This window comes from Anabas testudineus, chromosome 12, assembly GCF_900324465.2.
Source record: "Anabas testudineus chromosome 12, fAnaTes1.2, whole genome shotgun sequence".
In the NCBI taxonomy this organism is placed as follows: domain Eukaryota; kingdom Metazoa; phylum Chordata; class Actinopteri; order Anabantiformes; family Anabantidae; genus Anabas; species Anabas testudineus.
The window spans coordinates 3,437,851-3,460,326 of record NC_046621.1 but is presented as its reverse complement, the minus strand read 5'-3'; the positions used below and the strand labels follow the sequence as shown (position 1 = coordinate 3,460,326).

Genomic DNA, 22,476 nt, shown 5'->3' with positions numbered 1-22,476 from the left:
CATTCAGAGTCATGCTTTTCGGATAGTGACTCTGGAAAATTTTTGTACTCTTACTGCTACATACTAGGAGCATGTAATGATATATGGAATAAAATGTAAACCTTAAACATGCTGTTATGGGTGTTTCTAACAGACATATGTCCTCTGGGAATTCTTTTGGATTCTGGATCTATAGGCTATATATATATAGAGAGAGAGAGAGAGAGAAAGAGAGAGAGACCATTATATTTTATAATATAGCGTGCATAGTAGAAAACCACAATAGTTTTTGTTCTTTACCCTCTGGAACCCTTGTCTAGTTTTTCCCACATAGGGGAACCTTATATCTTTCCACTGCACTCAACATTTTGGACTATGCTGTTATAATAAAACCTGTAGAGTACATGATCCGACACTGATACTATCATCATCATTATATATAATATATAAAATATTATTGTCATTGTTTTTTATAATTATTATAATAATTATTATTATTATTAGTGTGAACATAAGGACTTCGTGCGGGAGTTATGTAATTTCCAAAGGTGTTTCACGTTGCGTGCTGGAGTGCGTGGACAATGGGCGTCAGCCATAGGCGAGAACCCGATTGGTCCGATTGTGTGACGTATGTGATTGATAGACACAACGGCCAATCCGTGGGCGAGCTTTGTCTCCCGTCGCTGGGCGCAGAGGCGACGTTCAAGGGAGCGTTTGTTCGGGACGGTGCCGTTATGTCGTGTGGGTGGAGGTTGTAACACTTTGTAGGACTCCCTAAACCGAATTTAAAGCTAGCCGAACGGAGGGGGAGTTTTGTTTTTATCCGTACTCACAAAGGATTCGTTTGAGGCTTCATTTTGTCCCCAGTGCGCCGCCGCTCTGAAGTTTACCGAAGTGGAAGCGTTTAGTTAGCTTGTGTGGAGGGAAGAGGACTCATTGGATTCGCCTGTGGATCCATGCACACTCGGTATGTAGCCAACTTAACGCTAACGTAGCTCGAAATGTTTGTTAAAAAGTGATAATTTAAGAAGCTGCTTGTGAGATAGAGACGGTTATCTAAGGGTAATTACCAAAGTTGAACTTTAGAGACTTTATATCCAACTTCCCATCTATCCAACTCTTTTTTTCCCGTCTGTTCTGCTTCATCACTTCTCTTCTAACTTATTTTAAGCTCCCTTCTCACAGTTCTTCTGTTTATGAAAACCAGCAAATAACTCCAACTTTTAGCAAAGTCCTACTGTACGTAATTACTGAAAGGAGAGAGTTAATTAGCTAACGTTAACAGCCAGTCGTCAATGTTAGCAAGCTGGCGTTAGCTAGCTAACTCTGCTCCCTGGCGTTTTGTCAGAGTCGGACTGGACAGTTTGCAGCCATGCAAAGGCTTTCCAAATCCACAACTTCGCTGCTGAAACGCTTTGCAAATGCTAAAATATTAAGGAGGTTGCTGTCTACTCTTATAACAGGGCTGCCTTAGTAGTGGTGTGAATTTAAGCAGTCACAGATAAAGGTAATGTTTGTAACCTTGATGGCTAAAGAGCCCTGAACACGACCTAGAAACTGTTAGATGTGCAAGATGATTAGCAGCGAGGCCCACAGTGTACCCAGCTGATAAAAAATGGAGAGAGAAGTGCTAATGCAAGCCTACCTGCAACTAATAAGTGATAAAGTACAGTGGAGGTTATTCTAGGTTTTCTTTTTTGATCTGTTGTTCTATAAACTGTGAAAGGAAAATAAGCATTTTGCCTCAAAATGAAATAATTAACAAACAGGTAGCACATGAACAGGGTATAATCTGCTAGTTGTTGCAGCTCTTTATCAACACATTGCTACAATTGTGATAAATGGTACAAAAGGTAATAAAAGCAAGATGAAAGACATACTATTCTCTCAATAAATATAAAATTCAGTCCACCATTGCTTTCTGTAGATTAGAGTCTGTCATGTGATATACAGTATAACTGTCTTATGCAATGTGTTGCAAATGGTCTCCACTCTCATCTTACAGGTCTGGATCGCATTCCCTAGATCACAGCTGCAGACATTTTACTGATGGGTACATACTGCGAGGCAACACACCCAAAGAGCAGCAAATCGTACAGAAGGGACAAGGAAAGTGAAAGAATGAAGACAAGTTAAATATTTCCTTTTCTTTGCTGGAGGTATACACATACAACCATTTGCACTAGTAAATGTGTACCTGGACTAAACGCACATTCAGAGGAAGCTGAAAAGTAACATTGATTGCTCATCTTAGTAGACCACACTGAAACGAAGTGATCAATATGAGTGCTGAAGGATATCAGTACAGGGCGCTCTACGACTACAAGAAGGAGAGGGAAGAAGACATTGATCTGCATGTGGGGGACATATTGTTGGTAAGCAAAGGCGCTCTGGTGGCTCTTGGGTACACCGATGGGTTGGAACAAAGGCCAGATGACATTGGATGGCTGCCAGGCTTCAACGAAACCAGTCAGGAAAAGGGGGACTTCCCTGGGACATATGTTGAGTACATTGGGAGGAAGTGGATCTCTCCCCCTACACCGAAGCCAAGACCCCTCAGACCCTTACCTGTAGCTCCAAGCTTCAAGGTGGAAACAGACTCTGACTCAGAGCAAGGTAAGTTTAACACCAGACCATACAACTACTTAGCATATAAAACCGCTGCTAACATTGTCAATACCAATACATTCACACAATATATTCTTGAGTAAAGATGTTTTATTGTTAAAATAAACAAAAGTAAAGAAAAATAATGGACATTTTTTTTATCAAATAAGAATTATGGAGGATGACAAAGTGGAAAAAGAAAAACAACTGTATTATTCAGACATGAATTCCTTTTAAGTTTAACTTTCAGCCACATTTCATAGCCTTCATAAGCAGGTGGAGTTTCTCTTTTAGCAGTGAGATTATTAAGTTTTCAACTACTATAACTAACTACTATTAATAATTATATCCTAACTAACTACATTATGTAATTTCAGTGTTTCTCCTGACGTCTTGTCAAGTTATTAATAGTTCAGTAAAAGATTTATTGAGTTTAAATTTAGCTGAATTAAGTGTGAGAAAGATGCTGATTCTGGAAAACACTTTCAAAACACTCTGCCCATTGCTGTACAGCTTCACTGAATGTGAACCAAACTCAGTCCCGTAGGACAATGGCGCTGGCTTGCGTCCAGGCTATAGTACACCAGAGCATCTTGTGCCAGCCATATGTTACCAGTGAATATTGGCTCTGTTTCACCATAAACCCATGTCTTGAGGGGATATAATTCCCTCATCAGTGTTGAGAAAGATGATTAGATTACTGTATACTGGTGATTGAAGTCTGTGGGAACCGTTAGGCTAGCTTCTTCACATCTGTAAAAATATCCTTGCTAAACCTCAGAGCTGTCATATTAACATGTTGTAGTTTGCTAGCTAGCAACTTCATCATCAACATCTTTGATTTGCCTTAGTTCTGTTCACAATAGGGTTATGATTATGTCTTGGTAACACCTGTATAAACACAGGGCTGTTGAGATTCTACAGGGAGTTGCTGTTGATGCTGAAATAACATTGGTCCTAAAACTATACTAAAATCTATTTGCACACATATAAAACAAGATACACGAAATGTATAAACATTCACACTACTACAACACAATTTCTGTAGTTTTAACAAGGCTAGGTGAAACATGTGCCTCCCTTAAAGAACAAATCTAGGCTAAACCCATCTGATCAGTCGGTGTGATGTGACATCTATAACCAAGAATGAGTAATGCCTTGAAGCGGTCGAGTTATTGAGCAACTGCTGTGAAATAAGATGTGTTTTGCAAGTTTTGTTGTTTTTTTTTTTCCAGTTCGGTGAATTTCAATGCACTTGCGTGTCAAAATTCCCCTTTGAAGGCAGATTCACTTTAACTGCTCAGGCCACAACTATGAACTGCAATTTAAATTAGCATCTTTTTAAAGACACTGTGGCTTGCGTGACTGCGTACTTAAAGCTTTCTGCTCACCTAAAGAGCAGCTGTAGCTGCCAGGTTTCTAGTTCCTGCCTTTCTTTGCTACGATTGTGAAATTCTTTGCTGTGGTTTGCCGGGTGAGCGAGGAGCTGTATGAAGGGGGCATGTGTCTAATGGCTGTGTCGTGGTTGAGTGGCAGCACTGTGCCTAGAGCGAGTGTGAATGTAGCACCAGGAGAAGAAAAGCCTCTGTGTCCAGGGCTGTGAGAGATACATGGAGGGGGAGAGAAGGGGCCCTGGGGTTGTGGGTGAGGGCAAAAGAGCCCCTGTACTAACCAAAGGGTTCGTGCAAGGGATAGTGTGCAAAAGGCGTATGACTGGTGGAGCTGGGGGCTTGGCAGAGGAGCTAAAGCAGGGGTGAGGCGGTGGTGGGGGCCTCGGGGAGGAACTTTGGCTGTGCATGCTCATGGGGGCTTTGAAGAGGGGCTGAGGGCTCTGCGATGGAGGCAGAGCTTGTTGCTCCCAGAGTGTTAGTGATTTATTGCCCACCACTGAGGGTTCTTGCTCCCTTCCTCCTACTCCCCAGCTTTTCTTCTTCCTCCTCCCCAGCTTTTCTTTTTCCTCCTCCTCCTCGTGTTTTGACAGTTCCTACAGTCGGCTCTGACAGGGGGAAAAGAGGTGGAGAATGGAGGCTTGGAAAGGGGCCTCTCTACTCTCTGAGCCACAGGGGTTTACATGAGTGAAGCAGATGTGGGGAGTGCAAGAGAGAAAGAGAAGAGGGCCGGGCTGGGAAACCATTCCGCCTCATTCCAGTTCTCAGCCTTTCTTTTTTCTTTTTTTTTGAAAACATTAAAGTGTTGCTCCTTTTCTGGGCCTCTCGGTTGAGAGAATTTACATGTGTTTGAGCCCGCCAAGGAACTCGGAGATTGAAACCCACACAAATGCAGTCTCATCCTTTTATCACTTTTCATATCTGTCATGCTGATGAACAAAAAGTGTCATTCTTTTGTCTTATCAAAGTTAAACAGAATAAAACCCATAGATGGAAAAAAATACTTTTCAAAATGTATTTCATCATCACCAGTCAACCATTTTCTCCATTGCACTCATACAGTATACGTCACCACCATAGTTAATGCATAAGCAAATACAAAGCAGTGGCACTAAACGGTTAAATGTTAACTGTGCTCTTCTGCGTGTTCACCATTACATGTGTTTAATTACTCTTTATCTTCTAACAGCCAGTCTGGGGGAACATTTTCCCAAATGATAGAGATAAAAGTTTGAATAACTGGTCGTTACTCAACATGCTCTCACAAGGATCAACCTGCAAGCTCGGTCTTGTTTAACAAAATATTTGATGCTGTCAGGCGATCCACTCTTCCTTATGTGAAGATTATCCTTATGTTTCCAAACATATGACACAGCAGTTTGTTGATCCAGAAATGTTTCTTGACACATTTGTAAGTGTATTTTGCTGTGCACTTAATTTATGAAAGATTAGGATTGAAGTAGTTTGTTTTCGGTGGACATATTTGGCTGCTGGGAAGTTAGAGAGCAGCCTGTACACAGTAGACAGTTATAGAGAGAGTACTCTGCATAGCTGGAGATGGAGATAATATAACTCTCCTTCTCTGGGCCTCTTTAGTCCTCATGCTGACATCTGCTGTATTGAAACCTTTCTCTCTGTACTGTTGATTTTCCTCCACTGAGAATTCACTTCTCTCTTAAAATTGGCACGTAGCGGCTTTAGTTTTGGTTTCCGCTTTTAACAGTTTCACTTTTCTACACTTTACAGTCACAGATCACCTAATCCATCAGAGTCGGTGTCCGAATGAACACAGGTAAAGTTTTGTAACGTAACACTTGTGCTGTGATTTAGCGTTCGTCTGTGGGACGAAAGACAGCTGGGGCCAGGAATGTGTTGGCGCTTCTTTGGTGGAGGGGTGTGCACAGATTGCATGGTAGACTGATTTGTAGCTTTGTGATGAATCAGTATTGTGCTATGTGCTGATTGCAGTGACTTGGTGCACAATGCAACTGGACAATAAACGGTGGCTCGCTGAATAGGACCCTAGTGATTGCCACTGAACTCCATCCTATTATTTTTATCTTCTAACTTAACTAAATATTAATTTAAATCTGCGTCACATTTGTTAGATTTTAACGTCGTTGTCATTTGTCAGGTGTAGGGAGAACGGCAGCACCAAATCCACTCACTGTGAATGTCAGACTTGAGCTTGATTTAAATGTATTTTTGTCTTGTTATAGTTTCCAGCATTGGACTGTGTGACAGTTTTTGTTTCTTCCAGATATGTGTAAATGTAAGAATATAAGAGGTTTCCAGCACTAATGTGGCAGCAGAAATTCATCCTTCTCTTGAGTCCTAGCTAAAGCACACAAAGAAGTATTGCTGTTTCTCACGCCAAACCAAACGACTGTTTGTCTTTAAAATGTCCAACTAACAGGGAAAAAGAAAGGAGCAAAACCTCACATCTGAGAAACTGAGAACATTTTGCTCAGGTTGCAATCATCCTTGCTTAGGAAAATTACTTCTATTATTATCTAAGCAGTTGCAGATTAGTTCAAGTCTCGTTTTTGTCTTGGTGCCTTTAGCTTTTAAGCTGTTTGTTTTTAGTCGGTTAACAATAATTTACTAAAATTAGCTAAATGGGCACTGTATATTTGTTGAAACATACACTTATACGGCGGTGGAAACATGACATTATTGAATTTGTTCTGTTGGCCACAGACAGAGTGGCAAAGATGTCACATTTCTGAATTCCATGGTTAATGACTCACGTAAGATGCAGTTACATTTATTGCTTGTCATACTTGCTTCTTGTTTTCTGTAGCTCCCTTTACTGTTAACTATAAAGGCTATAATGCCAAAAAAAGTGTGTGTGTGTGTGTGTGTGTGTGTGTGTATATATATATATATATATATATACATACACTTTATGTAATCTCCTCTTGTGAGCAGTCCACCACATCCTAACCCTTTTCATCCTTATCCATAATAAAAAGGATCAGCCCAGATATCGATCTCTAGCACTGGGTGAGCACATCCCTTATGCGTTAACAGCATGGTGAACAAAAATCCTCATCTTGTTTCTCTTTTCACACTCGCCTGTGTTTACGAGTATCATAACCAGGCCCTTCAAATTAGAACTGAAGTCATTATGGCCATTTTTAAAAATACGCTGCTGTTCGCTGACGTGACTGAGAGGGAGAAAGAGAAGTAATGTAATTTAAGGGCTCAGTAAAATCAACACTGTAATTTTCTTTCTGCAAACTGCATTAGTGCATAAATCCAGCAAGACGTGTATGGAATTGTGTGCATGAAAGCGTGCATAACTGTTTCATTACTTGATTGTGTGCAGAGACTGGAGTCTGAAATGGCAAATCTTCTTTACTAGAGTCAGAGCATGTCTGCTAGCAGGATTAAGAAGGAGAGAGAGAGGGAGAAGGAACAGAGACCAACTCATAGACTTGAAGAAGTGGTACAATAGATTAGAGGGGAGCACAAAGTCAAGGGAAGCTAAAAAGGTATTTCAAAAATGTGATGTATTGGAGAAGGAGGGAGACGAGTTGAACGAGCTACTGGAGGGAGGGAAGGCGTGAGTTGAAGCCTCAAGCTGCGGAGCTGAGGAGGGGTAGTTTTACACAAACATAGGAACAAAATAGATCATGAGCTAAGCTTCAGTTGTTTTCAACCCAGAACTCATTTTGAGTTTCAGAGACAATGTATTGAATACAGAAAAAGGATTTCCAGGTAGAGGTAAGCTCACGGTTACACATGTTCAAACGGTTGTGGTTAAACTTTTAGAAGTGGTTGGGTATAATATTTCTGTTGCCATAGCGATGCAAGATGACATATATGATTGAATGGAAATGCTCATGATTTAACATGATTAAACCGCTCACATTGAAGAAGAATGATTTTTTTTTTCTTCCTAATAATGTAGATTAATTCAGATTAAAATTTTATTGTAAATATATTTATATATAGAGTGGACCAAATTCTGATTGGCTGGAGACATACAAGCCCACAAGTTTCTAACCGCTCTGTAAAACTGTGTATACTGTACTGTTATCACAAGTAATAAATATCACTTCATATCTATATGTTAATCAAACTAAAGAGTGATAGTGAAGATACCTCAAAACAATTTAGCTGTAATTTAAAATTAGTTTACTTGACAAATTGGCTGCAGGTTGACAATAGTTGAAATATAACATATATGACATTTCTATTCAAACCACTTCTCTGTGAATTTCATTAAATCTGAAGTGGTTTGATCGTTTGTGAGAGTGGTGCTGTGGAAATCCACCTTAAATATAAAACGGTGCTGCACACGCACCCAAAAAATGTTTTCAAGTAGTAATCACTGGGTATTTTGGTATGTGGCCTGAATACTGATTGCCACTGAATTGTACAAATTGCAGACCGGGAAACTGTGGTTATTTGTGTAGGTTTTGTGATTCAAGCGATGTCTGCTCTTCGTAGGGTTAATTGTCGGGCTGTAGCAACAGTCTTCTCATTGGCTGTTGCTTCAGTTTTGCACTGCAGCTTCTATCCTGCAGGAGGAGACATTGTCTGCCCTTTTCCACCTTCCCTCAGCTCAAATCTGCATCTCCCTATAGTGCATGCATGTCACAACATGCTAGTGCTCCCTATACAAATATTTTGATTGAAGAAAAAGCTATTTCTTCCTTTTTCTATGTTTTAAATTGTTGGATACCTGGATATTGCTTTAGTTAGTGCATCAGTTGCAGCCTCTTCATGAATGATATGTATGTACTGTAAAGTATCCACTTCTATATTATAGCTTTATAATTTGCACTTATGCCTCTATAATGTGCTGTCACGTGTGGTGTATTTTGACATTCTTTCCGTGGGCTAACAGGTTTTTACTGACATGCCCCAGCTAGACCTTTTTTCAGACGAGAAGAAACGGTATAGCTCCTCTAAATTTATCTAAAGTGTGGGCTATCTTTAGTGTGTCAGTCGTGCCCACAGTCTGCAGTTTGCTCGGTTCAGACATACCGTTGTAGCTGGGGAGATTGTCCCCCCCACGCCACAGAAGCTCTAGTGGCAGCTGCATTGACTTCCTCGATCTGTGGTTGAGTAACTGACTATTGACTTGCTGAGGCCTTTTGGGATATCATGAGGTCTGCCAAACATGCAGGCTTGTGGACACATGTCCAAGGGGCCCCTGTCTCCATACTCATTTTGAAGACCTGAACTCAGATGTTCTAAACACAGCAAGACAACAGACACTTTCCTATTAATGCATGTATTTCTGAGGATGTATGACCTTCCAGTGGTCCTGCAGTGTAATGCGTTTGCAGAAAAGGTGTTAATCTTGGGCCATTAGTTGTTATGAGATATGTTTCCATGGTTATAAGCTGTGACCAGCATGTTTTTATTGCTTTATTTTATGCCAAGGCATAATAGAAATCAACACTGGTATCTTGAAACATTTCTGCCATATTTTGTGTGCTACGAGATACATTTGCATTGGTGCCGAAACACCACGTCGTTGACTTTACCCAGAAGCAACTCTATCTCCTGGCTGTCCTGTGTCACTCATAGTGCAGCCATTAGATAGTAAATTAATAGAAACCTTTGGATCACATTGATGCATCTTCTTTTAGGAATTTCCACAAAGCTTTTGAAGAAATTCCCTTCAATAAAACTAGCTAACTGTGTGATATTGTAGTCGGGTAATTCTCAGAGATACAGACATTTAAATTTAACTCTAGGTTGTGAATTGAGTTTCTTAGAAAATGGTTGGCTGTAGAGTGGCAGCAGTGTTGGATATCTTGTCTGGGAGAAAGGTTACACTTCCAAGGTGTGCGATGGCAGCACTGCATGTCTCGATCTCTATTTAGGGAACACGTTGGTGCTCCATCTCAGAGTTCATTGCTTCTGAGAAAACCCCCCTCTTGCTTTGCAGTTCCAATAATGTCTTCCAGATGACCAGTTGTCCTACATGGAGTTTTGTGTGTTTTGAGGTTAGAGGTACTTTAGTAAACCAGTTTCTTCACACGCAACACACCAACCTGTATGTAACGCTGGCCAAAGAGGATGTGGATTTGGATGAAGTGGTTCATTATTTGTAGGGTAGCTCCTCAGTTGTGACTTGCATGCATCCATCAGTAGAGACCACCACCTTCACATTGTAATGCCTGATTTTAAAAAAATAAATAATTTTTTTTTTTTTTTCTTTGGGTAGAAAGAAATTTATTATAGAGAGAAAGGGTTCCATTCATAGTTTCTCACCATTTTGAAATGGCACATGTGCTGTTGAACAGTTGAGTCTTTTAGAGAAGTCTTTTCAAAATACGCCTTTGCAAATCCAAATAAAATCGCTGCCAACCCCTTCATCCTTTCATGTCCACACCTGGATGAAAAGTTCTAAAAGAAAAATTAGGAAAAAAAAAAGTCAAATCTGGCTTACCTCATATCACAGGGTATTTACTTAGTTCCCCGGTCCGCCAAACCCTAACTTTAGTACTCAGCACCTCGTGTTCCTGAATCGGTCTGTTGTAAATACTCACCTTTTACTTTTGAAGGCAGTCCTGTGGTCCTGAACCTGCTGCCTTTGAAGTCCTAAGTAGCCCATAAGTCATGTGCCTAATCAACCTTTTCCGGTTCAGATGAATTGCAGCCCTCACCATTTAATGTCACATGACCATCCCACCTTCTGACAACCACTTTGACTAGCAGATCAGATGTTACGGTTACAGAACAGTTACCATTATGAATACTGTAATAGTTCAAGAACAACAAAAGATAAGACCGTGTATAATTATTAGAAACACGATATTTCATAGCGTATCGACTTGGAGTACTTTAAAGGATACTTTAAAAATATTACAGCCTTGTAAACTGCTAAATAAAGCTGAAGTGACTAGTTCATCTAAAGAAACATCATTATTTCACTATGTCGCACAGTTTGACCCTAATTATTGGTTTATAGTGATTTTCTTTGTAATATGTGATAAAATGTGAGCATTAGGAAACTATGAGCCAAACTGTTGACATTTTTTACTTTGCTAAACACTTAGCATTTATGCCTTTTACAATAGGAGCTTTTGGTTTAATAATTTGCTGACACTATTTGCTTGTATTAAAATCTATGCTGTTGAGTACTGCCACTTTAAGAAATCTGTGTTGAGATATAACAGTGGGCAGACAGGTTGGCGTCTGATGTTAGTAGTAAGTAGTATAGCTGTTGGAGATGCATGGTTTCTGACCATGTTCTGTGGAGTTAGTTGTTATCCTGCTAAGGTTTTCATACAGGTTGTGTGTTTTACACACAACTATACAACGAACTTTGGAGTGGATCTTTTGTAGATTACTTTGCACGAGTAAGTCTGTACGTCTACCTCTACATCCACTATTTCCTCATACCTTATAGAATAATAATTCATTACTGTAAAAAAGTATCCAAAGATGAATCTGTAGTGAAAATATATATATAAAACTTATACTGCTCATAGCTACTTTGTAAAAACAAAATCCTTGAGGCACTAAAGCATAGGTTATATGCACATAGTTTATTTCAAATGTGAGAATCTGTTACAGAAGTGTCATCTTTTTTTATTTGACTTAACCACATTGAGAAATACATGAAAGTTTCACTCCTTTAAAATCATCTTGACATACATGCTGCTATTATCTCCTCCAGGCTTCTGTCTGATGGACTTGACGGAGCAGTTCTGTCTTCCAGACACCGCCCCACCCATGCTGGTCAGACTACTGGAAGCGATTGAGAGGAAAGGTGAGTCCAATAAAGTAACGTTCTGCTGCACTTCTGGATTTGTGCATTTAAAACCATATTTTATTGTGCTTATACAGAGCAACATGAAACAACTTCCCTTGGTTACGTCGGTCAGTAAATGTAACAGCTTGTGTTCAACTCAATATTTTCAGGTCTGGATAATCCCACGTTATATCGAACATTCACTGCTGGTGCTGGACTTGAAGTCAGACAGTATTTTGATGGTGAGTATATATATTTACATTACTTTAATCACATTTGATCAAATCTGACGCTTGAATGACAGATAAGCACAGACATAAGGTGTCTCAGAGACTGTAACAAAAAAGATTGACGTAAGTGGCAATGTTGACGCGAGCTAAATGAGGTGAGATGACGTAAAAATGCTTGTACACATCCATAGTATGTACCTGTGCATGATGTACTGTGTAATTGAAGATCTCTTTGACTAACTTTTACTATTTAATCTTGTGCATGTGTTGCTTTGCACTTCAGATCCTCAGTCAGCTGACCTGGATCACTTGGAACTGCCGGTTCTGTGTGATGGTCTGCGCAGGTACCTGCAGGATCTTCCACAGCCAATCATCCCCACTGCAATATACGCTCAAATGGTCCTCACTGCAAAAGGTCAGAATGCGTTCACTTATTATTTGTTTACTGTACGGTTGGCATAGAGCAGAAGTGCTGACGCAATGTTCGTGTTCACTGCTACTGAACATTGAGTCCTTTGCACACAAAACCACAAGAGTTCATCAGCACCCTTTGGCTCTCGAGGGCTTTTTTTAAATGTTCACTCTCTGCGCCCTTTGTCACTATAAAATGCAAATTGACTGATGTATTTTGTCATTTACTCTTTCTTTTATCTTTGTCTGTCTTGCTGTCTCTGTTGCAAGCACAGAAAAAAATTCTCACACCACACAGTTCTGTAGCGCTGCATTCTCTTGCTGTCACAGGGCCAGAAACAGGATATCTGTGGTTAATAGGAACTAAAACAAGCCTGAGAGTTTATCTCTAGCATCTCTGAGCAGCCAATCACCTACCAGTGTACCTTACGCTCACTGTCAACCACACAGTCTCTGTGGTTTTCAAATCTAACAGCACATTGTTTTTTTTTTTCCATCTCGTCTTTGTTCAACGAAACATCTTTCATTTTATGCTCTTCTTTGACTTAGATAGGCTTCGGTTTTTCACATCTGTCTTGTCGACCTCTCAACTGTTCTTGTCCGTTTCAACAGAGGTGGTGAATCCTGAGGAATGTGCCCAGCTGCTACGTCGAATTGCCAGCACCCCAAGCCTGCCTCCTCAATACTGGCTAACCCTCCACTGTCTGCTAAAGCATTTCGCTAGAGTGTGCCAAAACGGCTCCAAGAATCTGCTCAACGCTAGGACCCTAGGCGAGATCTTCAGTCCAGTGTTTTTCAGACCACAGGCCTCCAGGTGGGTGTTGGAGCAGCAGGATCAAACCTTGCAGCTGCATACTCTGGTCTGTCAGCTAGACCGTAATGCAATACCGAGGCATACACTCAAACGTGCACCCTTGCAGACACTTGCATTCAGGCAAGCACCCACTCATGCGCGCACTCACACACTGTCAGAGCACAGTCTGTCAGGCAGTCATGGGTTTCAGCTGTGCATGTATGTAGGTTGGAGATTTTCTACTTGCCAGCTGTGCTGCACAATTAAAGTAGCTAAGCCTGAAATACCATCAGATTGAAGCCAGCACAGAGAGCAGCAACTGAAACGGTCACCTGTGCAATAAAACATTATTTAACTCCCCTTTCGCTCTTCACAGTTGTGAACCCAGCCTGGATGTCCACGTCAAGATCATTGAGGTTCTTGTGACCAGTGAATGGAGTGAAAGTCAAGCTGCTCCAGGTACTTAACTACTTCTTTTTATTTTCACTTCTGTCATCCTTTATGTTTTTAATGCTGCTTTTCTGCATGGTTCAATATAATTTAACAAAAGTCTGCAAACCACAAGGTTACAAGGTTGTGGTGCAGGACTGGCAGTATTAGATAAAAGCAAGGTAACATTTCCTGATGATCTTTGTTACACAGCTGTGACACAGTATGAATCAAGGGTGGTGTGCAGAGATGTCAGTATCTGCTTTTGAGAGACAGATTATGTGACAAGTGCAATTTAGTGAGTGGTTGAGTAAAATGATGATGTACAGACTTTTGCTGGAAAGTGAGCATCATGTGATTACTGGTACATTCTAATTTGACATGTGACTGTGTAGGAACGAAGACAGAAAATGAAACGGACTGATAAAATCTCGGTTGACATTACTGACTGGTAATATTTGAAATGCAAAACTGCACAAAGTCAGTTTTCATGTCTGGTACAATGGTGGTCTACAGACATGTAGCTAGACTGTGGTTGTGAGAGAGGGCAGCACGTTGCGTGGCACAGTTGGGTTTTACAATGCTACTTAAAAGCGTTGGCTGGCCTAGAGGCCCAGGACATGGCAGTGGCTGTTTAAACATTTTATTACCTGCTAGGGCTATTTATAATGTCTCTGTGCATGGCACCCTCTCAGCTGTCAGTAATTTGCACCTGCAGGAGCACTTTGGCAGTAGAAGAGAGGGATGGATGGGCAGGCAAAGACCTAAATGCTTTTAGTCTTATGCACACACACAGTTTTGTACAGCTATTTTTGTGACACCAATTTACACAATTTAAATGCATTCCCTCGGCCCTTACCCTAACCTAAACATCACCCTAAAATCAAGTCTTAATCCTCAGCCACAATGTCCGTACTCCCATGATGTTAAACAAACCAATCCTCACACGGTTAGCCATACAAGTTCACAAACACATTACCCCGTTTAACATGTGATGGTGACATGTGAGTTCAGGTTTGCAAAACTGGTTTCGGTCTCTCCTGTGTGGTTGTCACAGGGTCGCAAGAAGAGTGAGGAAGAATAACCTACTTTGTAAACACACATGTACATGTTCTGTACATGTGTTTCTGTGAATGACCTGTGTGTGTTTGGGTGTCTGCGTGCCTCCTCCCAGTTACTGCGTACCTATTTTAAGGAAGCGACAAAAGGCCCACTTAGATTTGGTTGGCTGGAAAGTCGGCCGGCTCCACAGAGCACTTCTTGTTAACTCAGGGCTACTTCCAGTTTGCAGGACCACCCCCCAACCCCCACCCCTCGGTTCTTCCCCCTTCTGATCTCTACATGTCCTCCCTGCCTAAAAGTGCCCAGCTCAGCAAATATTTGAAACTTTGCAAGTTAATCATAAGACTAGACCCCCCCCCCCACTCCTCCTTTACAAACAGAAAGAGGGAGTGACCAACGAAACAGAGACACACTGGCACGAGTGGCTGCTTTCAGAACAAGCTGCACTGACACTAGAGCAGCTAGCGAATCATTAACTATATGCCTCAATGCAAGAAGGCCTTAGCCTTGTAACGATCAGAGATGGAGAGATAGGAGACACAGCGCTTTACCACGCTCACAGCAGGAACTTAACAGTCAGCCAGCTAGACAGTCGCATGCTGCACCTGCCTCACGTCGAGGGGATTACCTGGATTTCATTAAGAAGCACGTAGACCTTCTACGAAAGAATAATTAAAACAAGCCACATCCAGTTTCTCTGGGGCCTGAACTATGAAATGGAGCTTTACTGAAGCACGTGAAAGTAACTGAAGTTGGATTTAATTTACCGTCTGGGAATAAAAGAAGCTACAAAGAAGAATAGCTCTTTTACCAAAAAGAGCAAGTTGTGCAAAACATGCACAACTTGCAACGTAAGTTTTATTTATTTATTTTTTTTAATGGCCACACAAAAAGTAGATTTGTGTGTTTTTACTGTTTCTGCCTTCAGGCTGGAATGAAAAAGGGGCCGCATGGGTAGAATAAGACACATACCACATCTTAAGAACAGAACAGAACAAGACTAAGCCTCCAGTCATAGCTGTCAGTGAACAGTTTTGCCTAAGGCTACTGCTCATGTTGTACAGTTAGAAGTGGATCTTATGGACTGCATACATAACTCTGCATTACTGCGAGCCATGATGATGAATCTTAGAGTTAAAGTCAGTTAAAACCTACTATTGAAAGAGGACTTAAAACATTTCCAGTAGGTTGTAGTGGAGAAATAAACCCAGCAGAACTTATTTTCTACATTTAAACACAGAAATTAAAGTATTTTCTATTTTCTACAACCCTGATTTGCAACTGTAATGTGATCTGTATCGTTACTTCTTAAGTTAAGCAGCCCAACAACTGCACTTAGGTTGAGCCTGGAAGGACAATGACTGCATTCCACGTGAATCCTTATACCTTACTAAGAACTAGGCCTATTTAAATTTCACTCAGGAAATCAAGGGAGCTAACTCTGTCATGCCGAGTGTCACACTGTGGGATTACTGGCGTATTTTGGAGCTCCAAGTGCCGCTGACCCAGGGCAAGCATTATAATTTAGCTGTGTACGTGCTGCTGCAGCAGAGCTGGCTTTGTCAGAGTGCCAGCAGTGGGACGGACTAAACCTCCGCACGACACATGCTGAGAGGAGGGGCTGAGCAACCTGCAGGACAGCAAGCAGCCAAGCACAACACAGATAGAGAGGAAGAGAGAGAGAGAGAGGATGACAGAGGAAAAGCATGGAGCAGGCTGCCGGTCCTTTCTTCCCCTCCTCTGCTAGCGGAGCGACACTGCACGTTTCTTTTTAAGATGGATGCATACTAGGACATAATGCCGGATGCTGCAGAAAGAATGATGCGTTAGTCCGTTTTCCATTTAGTTTCAGCGTTAAAAAATTTAAGCGGGGAGGTAAAAGGCTTCCAGAATGACCTCATCGCGCTCAGGAAATTAAGATGCAGGAGTGGTTGGTGACAGACCACCAATGTGATTGGCTGTGGTAAGTGATGTAACACGTTACTGAGCAGGCTGTCCTTAATGGCTGTTCAAATGGGTGTTTGGTGGTTGTATATAAAAAAACTGTTTGAGCCACTTCAGATATATGCTCGCCCATATTCAAGCTGTGCGAGGAACTCGTCACACTGCTGTTAAGACTGGTTTGTTCACATGACTGGTTTCAAGAATCAGACAATTCTAGGTATCTGGTGATGATGTGTGATCAGGTTGGAAGGTATATGTGCAGCACCTACTGTGCTGTGGTTGAACCACCGGGCTGCATTTTGCAGAGATTGTAAACCTGTACATTTTATGCCATGTCACCGTTGTAGTTGTCTGGCAAGTGAATGGTGCTCTCTGTCTCAGTGAGCAAAGTCGTGCAATGTCCAATGCAGTAGAAAGGGTGTTAATGCAGAGGAAGCGAACACATGCGGTGCAGATTTGTGGGTTAAAAATAGATGGATACCACAGCTCTGCTACTGTTGGCTCCGCTGTAAAACTGTCAGCTTGTGAGCATCCACTGCAGATTTAACATTAGGTATTTTCCATACCTACAGCTGAACTGGTTTTAATGGGTTTGTGCCAATCACCTGATTTAAATCTAACTCTTAGTGGTGCAATAGGAAAAGCCGCTTAAATTCTCTTTAAATCTTATTAAATACTACAGCTGAATAACTGCTGTTAGGAAAAACCCTGTAGAGAGAACAGTAGTCAACTGTGCATTTATGCTGTATATTACAAAAATGTTCTGCATTTATATTTTAACAGTGGCTTCCACACTTTTACAGTGGAAGAAATCTATAAACATTTTAGTGTCACTGTTGCATGCAATCGTGCTGCAGCCAGGAATATTTATAGAGAACACCTTTCTTCATTGAGGGAGAAATTTATTCTTCCTGAGTCACACTGTCTCGCTGCTACTGTGGAAAAAGGATGTGTGTGTAAAATGCATAATTCTCATGCAAAGTCTAAACTGTAAATGGTGTCAGATTTGGTGTGTAGTATTTTCTGGGGCAAATGCACTCAGTGCAAGTCAAACAGCATTAAATGTGGTGTAATGAGCCAGAAAACTCAAGTATTTAATGATATGTGAGCCAATACAGGTTTGAGTTGCACTGCAGTACATTTATTTACGTTCTGTATTCACTCATTGTCTTCACAGCTCTACCTCCAAAGCCACCTAAGCCCACAAGTGTGACAAACAACGGTATGAACAACAACATGGCTCTACAAGATGCTGAATGGTACTGGGGAGATATCTCAAGGGAGGAAGTGAATGAGAAACTGAGGGACACTGCGGATGGTACGTTTTTGGTGCGAGATGCCTCAACAAAAATGCATGGAGACTACACTCTCACTCTGAGGTAGGCTCCTTCCTCCTTCACTTTGAAATCACTTCCTTTTGTAGAACTGCTTACGTATTTGTTAGCAGTAGGTTTAACAGGTTGCGCCGCTTTTTTTTTCTGCCTGCAGGAAAGGAGGCAACAACAAGCTCATTAAGATATTCCATCGCGATGGGAAGTACGGCTTCTCTGACCCACTGACCTTCAGCTCCGTTGTTGAGCTCATCAACCACTATCGCAATGAGTCACTGGCTCAGTACAACCCCAAACTAGATGTCAAGCTGCTGTATCCAGTCTCCAAACACCAGCAGGTACAACGCGAGCACAGTCTGAACCAGAGCAGTTAGAAAGGCTCATTTCAAAGCAAGTTGACTGCAGCTTTTGCACTTTTAACTCTTCTCAGGATCAAGTGGTGAAAGAAGACAACATTGAAGCTGTCGGGAGGAAGCTCTGCGAGTATCACCAGCAGTACCAGGAGAAGAACAAAGAGTACGACCGTCTGTATGAAGAATACACCAGAACATCACAAGTGAGTACCTCACAGAAGAAAACCTTAATGAGAATTGTACTACAATATTAGTACACAACACACTAACACTTTGCCTCTGTTTCCAGGAAATTCAAATGAAAAGGACAGCGATAGAGGCGTTTAATGAAACTATAAAGATATTCGAAGAGCAATGCCAAACACAAGAGCGGTACAGCAAAGAGTATATTGAAAAATTCAGGAGAGAAGGAAACGACAAGGAGATCCAGAGGTAAGAATCTACCACACTGTACTACATCAGCTGCAAAGAAGCAATATCAGTACATAATAGATGTTTTAATTACCTTCAACTGTTGTTTTCAGGATCATGGGCAACTATGAGAAGTTAAAATCAAGGATAAGTGAAATTATTGACAGCAAGTGCAGACTGGAGGAAGACCTGAAGAAACAGGCAGCAGACTACAGAGAGATCGACAAGAGAATGAACAGCATCAAGCCCGACCTCATCCAGCTCCGCAAGACCAGAGACCAGTATCTCATGTAAGTACAGCACTCACAGAGTGCCTCAGCTTCTTTTGAAGCGGCTAAGGAGTACTCTTCCCTCTGGAGAAAATGAAAATGGCTCTGTCCTGGATTCTGATCTCCACGTGACTTCTGTCTCGTAGGTGGCTCACCCAGAAAGGAGTCCGACAGAAGAAACTCAACGAGTGGCTGGGAATCAAGAACGAGAACACAGAAGAGTGAGTATCCAGTCAAATTAACTAAGCCAGCACTAAAATGCAGATGTCTTAAGTTCACAACTCACACTCCCTGTACGTCACTTTGTTTTTCTAGTCAATATTCTATGGTTGACGATGACGAAGACCTTCCTCATCATGACGAGCGGTCGTGGAAACTGGGCAACATAAACCGACTACAGGCGGAGGCTCTGCTCCAAGGCAAGAGAGACGGAACATTCCTGGTTCGAGACAGCAGCAAAGCAGGATGCTACGCCTGCAGCGTTGTGTACGTATCCATTTATGAAATTGAACAAGTTCATTTCTTCAAGTCCAAGAGTTTCTGCTTCCTCTGGTTCTTACTGGCCCTTCCTAAATTATTTTAATCTGTTTAGTTTATCTGAAGCTAATGAGGCTTCAAGCATTTCAGTTCAGACTGATATCGTCCAAAGTATTCAAACACAAAACACTGTTTTAAGACGGACTTCAAAAAGTTGCAAACCCATCAGTTAGTGGTTGATTGAGATATATAAAATATAGCAAGATGCTGTAAAGGTCTCTAGCTAGCAATCAGAAAAGTAAACACATTAATTCTCTGCAGACTGAACAAACTGTGACCATTATCCTCTCTTTGCAGTGTGGACGGTGAGGTGAAGCACTGCGTCATCAACAAGACCCCCTCGGGTTACGGCTTCGCGGAACCATACAACCTGTACAGCTCATTAAAAGAACTCGTACTTCACTACCAGCACACATCTTTGGTCCAGCACAATGACTCTCTGAATGTGACGCTAGCATACCCAGTTTATGCCCAGCAGAGACGGTGAGGATACAGATGTATCCGTATGGACACAAAGAAAAGGCCTCACAGGAGTTGGAGATACACGACGTCGGACTCCGTGACTAATACAAGGCTCTGATGCCGACTAAGTCAGACTTGAAACCGGAGGAAAAGACGCAGTAAAGCCTGAAACATTTCAGTGACTTTGCCCGACCACGAGCCAGAGGCGAGTCTGAATGTAGATTTATTTCACTTTTGCTTTTTGTGGGAGCACAAAAGTTAGCAGAAACTGCTGAACTCTCCCTGAGCGGAGGACATTTGAGGCCTTTTCCCCAATGGTGCTTATTATTTTTTCAAAGCTTTACCAGCCGGAATGTCTAATTGCACCAGATAAACTCTTCAAATGGAACTGTACCCACCGGCCACAACTTTGTTTTTCCACTTGTTTTTTCCTTTTAAGTCATCTGTTTGTTTGTATGTGTGTGTGTGTGTGTGTTGGAGTGCAAGTGTGTTTCTGTCTATGTGACTGTGACTGTGTGTGTGTGTGATTGTCCATGTGACCAAACTCATAGAATCAGGAAACGGTGTGACATTGGGGGCTGAGTAACACACATTGCTTGTGTTAACCTTTCAGTAGCAGACCATGGATCAGCTGATCATGTAGCAAAATGGCACTTTTTAAACAACATTACAATTTGTTTTTGTTTTTCTTTCTTTCTTTTTTTTTTTTAAAGACTTCTATGAACTTTATCAGAAGAGCGGAGAGGACAAAGACGTCTGCATCCTGCCTTCTTGCTGTTGAGCATTATAGTGCAGAAGTAAACTTGATCTTTACTGTGGGCAGGTGAATTATTACGTAATTCATGTACATATGTGAATATGTGCAAAGTCATGAATCAAAGTGCACCATACCAAAAAGGATCAGTTCTTGTGTAGTTATATTCTGATCTGCTATGCAATTCTTTCTCCATTATTTCTTCACATTTGTTTATTCTGTTGCAGCCCACGATATAAGCTTGTTTTACTGCTTGAAAAGTATCTTTTCCTCTGTAAATATCCGACAGATATTTTGCGTCACAAATGCCAAGATACAGAAAATAACTGCGTATAATTTTCAAAGATGATAGAAACATACACTTTATTATAAATTACTTTAACTGGTGTAAAGATGCAAGAGATGAGTATTTTATTAGTCTTTTGTTTGCTTCAAACTAATGTTCTTCTCAGGCAGAGCCTTTTGAGTATTTGAGCTGCTTCAGTCACAATTTCTTACAGAGCTAAACCTACATGCAGTTTGTTGAGACAAAGAGTTCGAAATAGGTTATCAACCATCACCATGAAAACAACAGTATAGATTTATTTTGTTATAAAATATATATGTTCCCACATGAGAATATATCAAACTGGTGTTTTCAACTGATGGATACTGTTAAAGATCAATATACATTGTCCACTTAGTATTTTTCTGTATCAGAAAATCACTGTGTTTACATGGGTGGATCAGCTCATTGCAGATAGTGTCTAATTTCATATTTCAAATGACATCATGTCAGTTGAATCCTAATTTTAATCCCATTTTTATTTTAGCTTTTACCCGGTGTCATGACGTTAGAATATTTTAAATGACTGTTAACCTTTAATCTTAAATGTGTCACGCCACCAGAACTAATAATTTCTCACCCTTTGCTAAGTTAGATGTGGAAAAAATACAAATTAAAATCACTCGTGACAAAATGTGAGCTACCTGCCATTAAATTAGATTCTTTCACCCTCTAAATATTCTCACAGTCGGCTCAGCTGTTAAATATTAACAAGTTAGTTTTGAAAATCCATCTAATTTTGTTTATTTCTACCCACTTTCATTTAAATGTCAAACTCTTATTTCAAATTATGGCTAAAAAGTCTACATGTATTAACAGACTTACGATAAATTATAAAATAAACAATATTTAATTGTAATAACTGTACACAGCTGATGTCAGATGTTCTTTAAAAGCCGTTAAATGTCACAGACACTAGAATCTGAATTTATTTACCTCCTCAACAGCTGCTGGCATAAACTTTGTTTCTTCTTGTTGAAAATATATTTTTTATAGCGCTGGACAACATGCACCCTTATTTTCTTCATTATTATTGTCTGTGTCTGTTTTTTTTTTTTTTTTTATTTGGAGCTCATCTTTTGTGGGTGTCCCAGACATGATGATGATTTGATTGCAATTTACCAGTGTTCCCCAGTTTAAGCTTCAAATCTGTATTGGGCTTTGTTTAAAAAAAGGAAATAAAACACTTCTTATTGAAACAAATCTTGTTTTGGTCTCATTACTGAAGCTGATTTGTCCATGTTTAATGTTGCTCGTGTTATCAGGGATAACATAGGGGTAAGATCACTGCCCCCCATGCAGGAGACCAGGGTTTGTTCCTTGGTGAGGTAAAACACAAGTGCTACGACAAGGGGGAGCCAGGACAGGTCATGCATTTATATTATAATAAACAACATAAAAGAAAAGGGAAACACCACTGGTACTTTTATTATATTTTTCTGGAAAAACTTCTGTACTTTTTTAGGGT

At 40.8% G+C, this 22,476-nt stretch overlaps 1 protein-coding gene across 3 annotated transcripts; it reads left to right on the top strand.

The window, feature by feature from the left end:
- Window positions 1–681: 681 nt before the first annotated feature.
- pik3r1 (phosphoinositide-3-kinase, regulatory subunit 1 (alpha)) lies at window positions 682–22,207 on the top strand. Of its 3 annotated transcripts, XM_026356750.1 has the most exons (15): window positions 682–946; window positions 1,985–2,595; window positions 11,623–11,715; window positions 11,868–11,939; window positions 12,211–12,342; window positions 12,951–13,152; window positions 13,508–13,590; window positions 17,744–17,945; window positions 18,055–18,235; window positions 18,328–18,453; window positions 18,540–18,682; window positions 18,775–18,951; window positions 19,077–19,151; window positions 19,246–19,416; window positions 19,765–22,207. In XM_026356750.1, exons 2-15 carry the CDS (start codon window positions 2,262–2,264, stop codon window positions 19,952–19,954), a joined length of 2,181 nt encoding a protein of 726 aa, XP_026212535.1. In that variant the 5' UTR covers window positions 682–946; window positions 1,985–2,261; the 3' UTR covers window positions 19,955–22,207. The 3 variants fall into 3 exon arrangements, with proteins under 3 accessions (XP_026212535.1, XP_026212536.1, XP_026212537.1); XM_026356751.1 differs by lacking the exons at window positions 682–946; window positions 1,985–2,595; window positions 11,623–11,715; ... (2 more) ...; window positions 12,951–13,152; window positions 13,508–13,590 and adding an exon at window positions 15,454–15,473; XM_026356752.1 differs by lacking the exons at window positions 682–946; window positions 1,985–2,595; window positions 11,623–11,715; ... (2 more) ...; window positions 12,951–13,152; window positions 13,508–13,590 and adding an exon at window positions 15,580–16,585.
- Window positions 22,208–22,476: the final 269 nt, after the last annotated feature.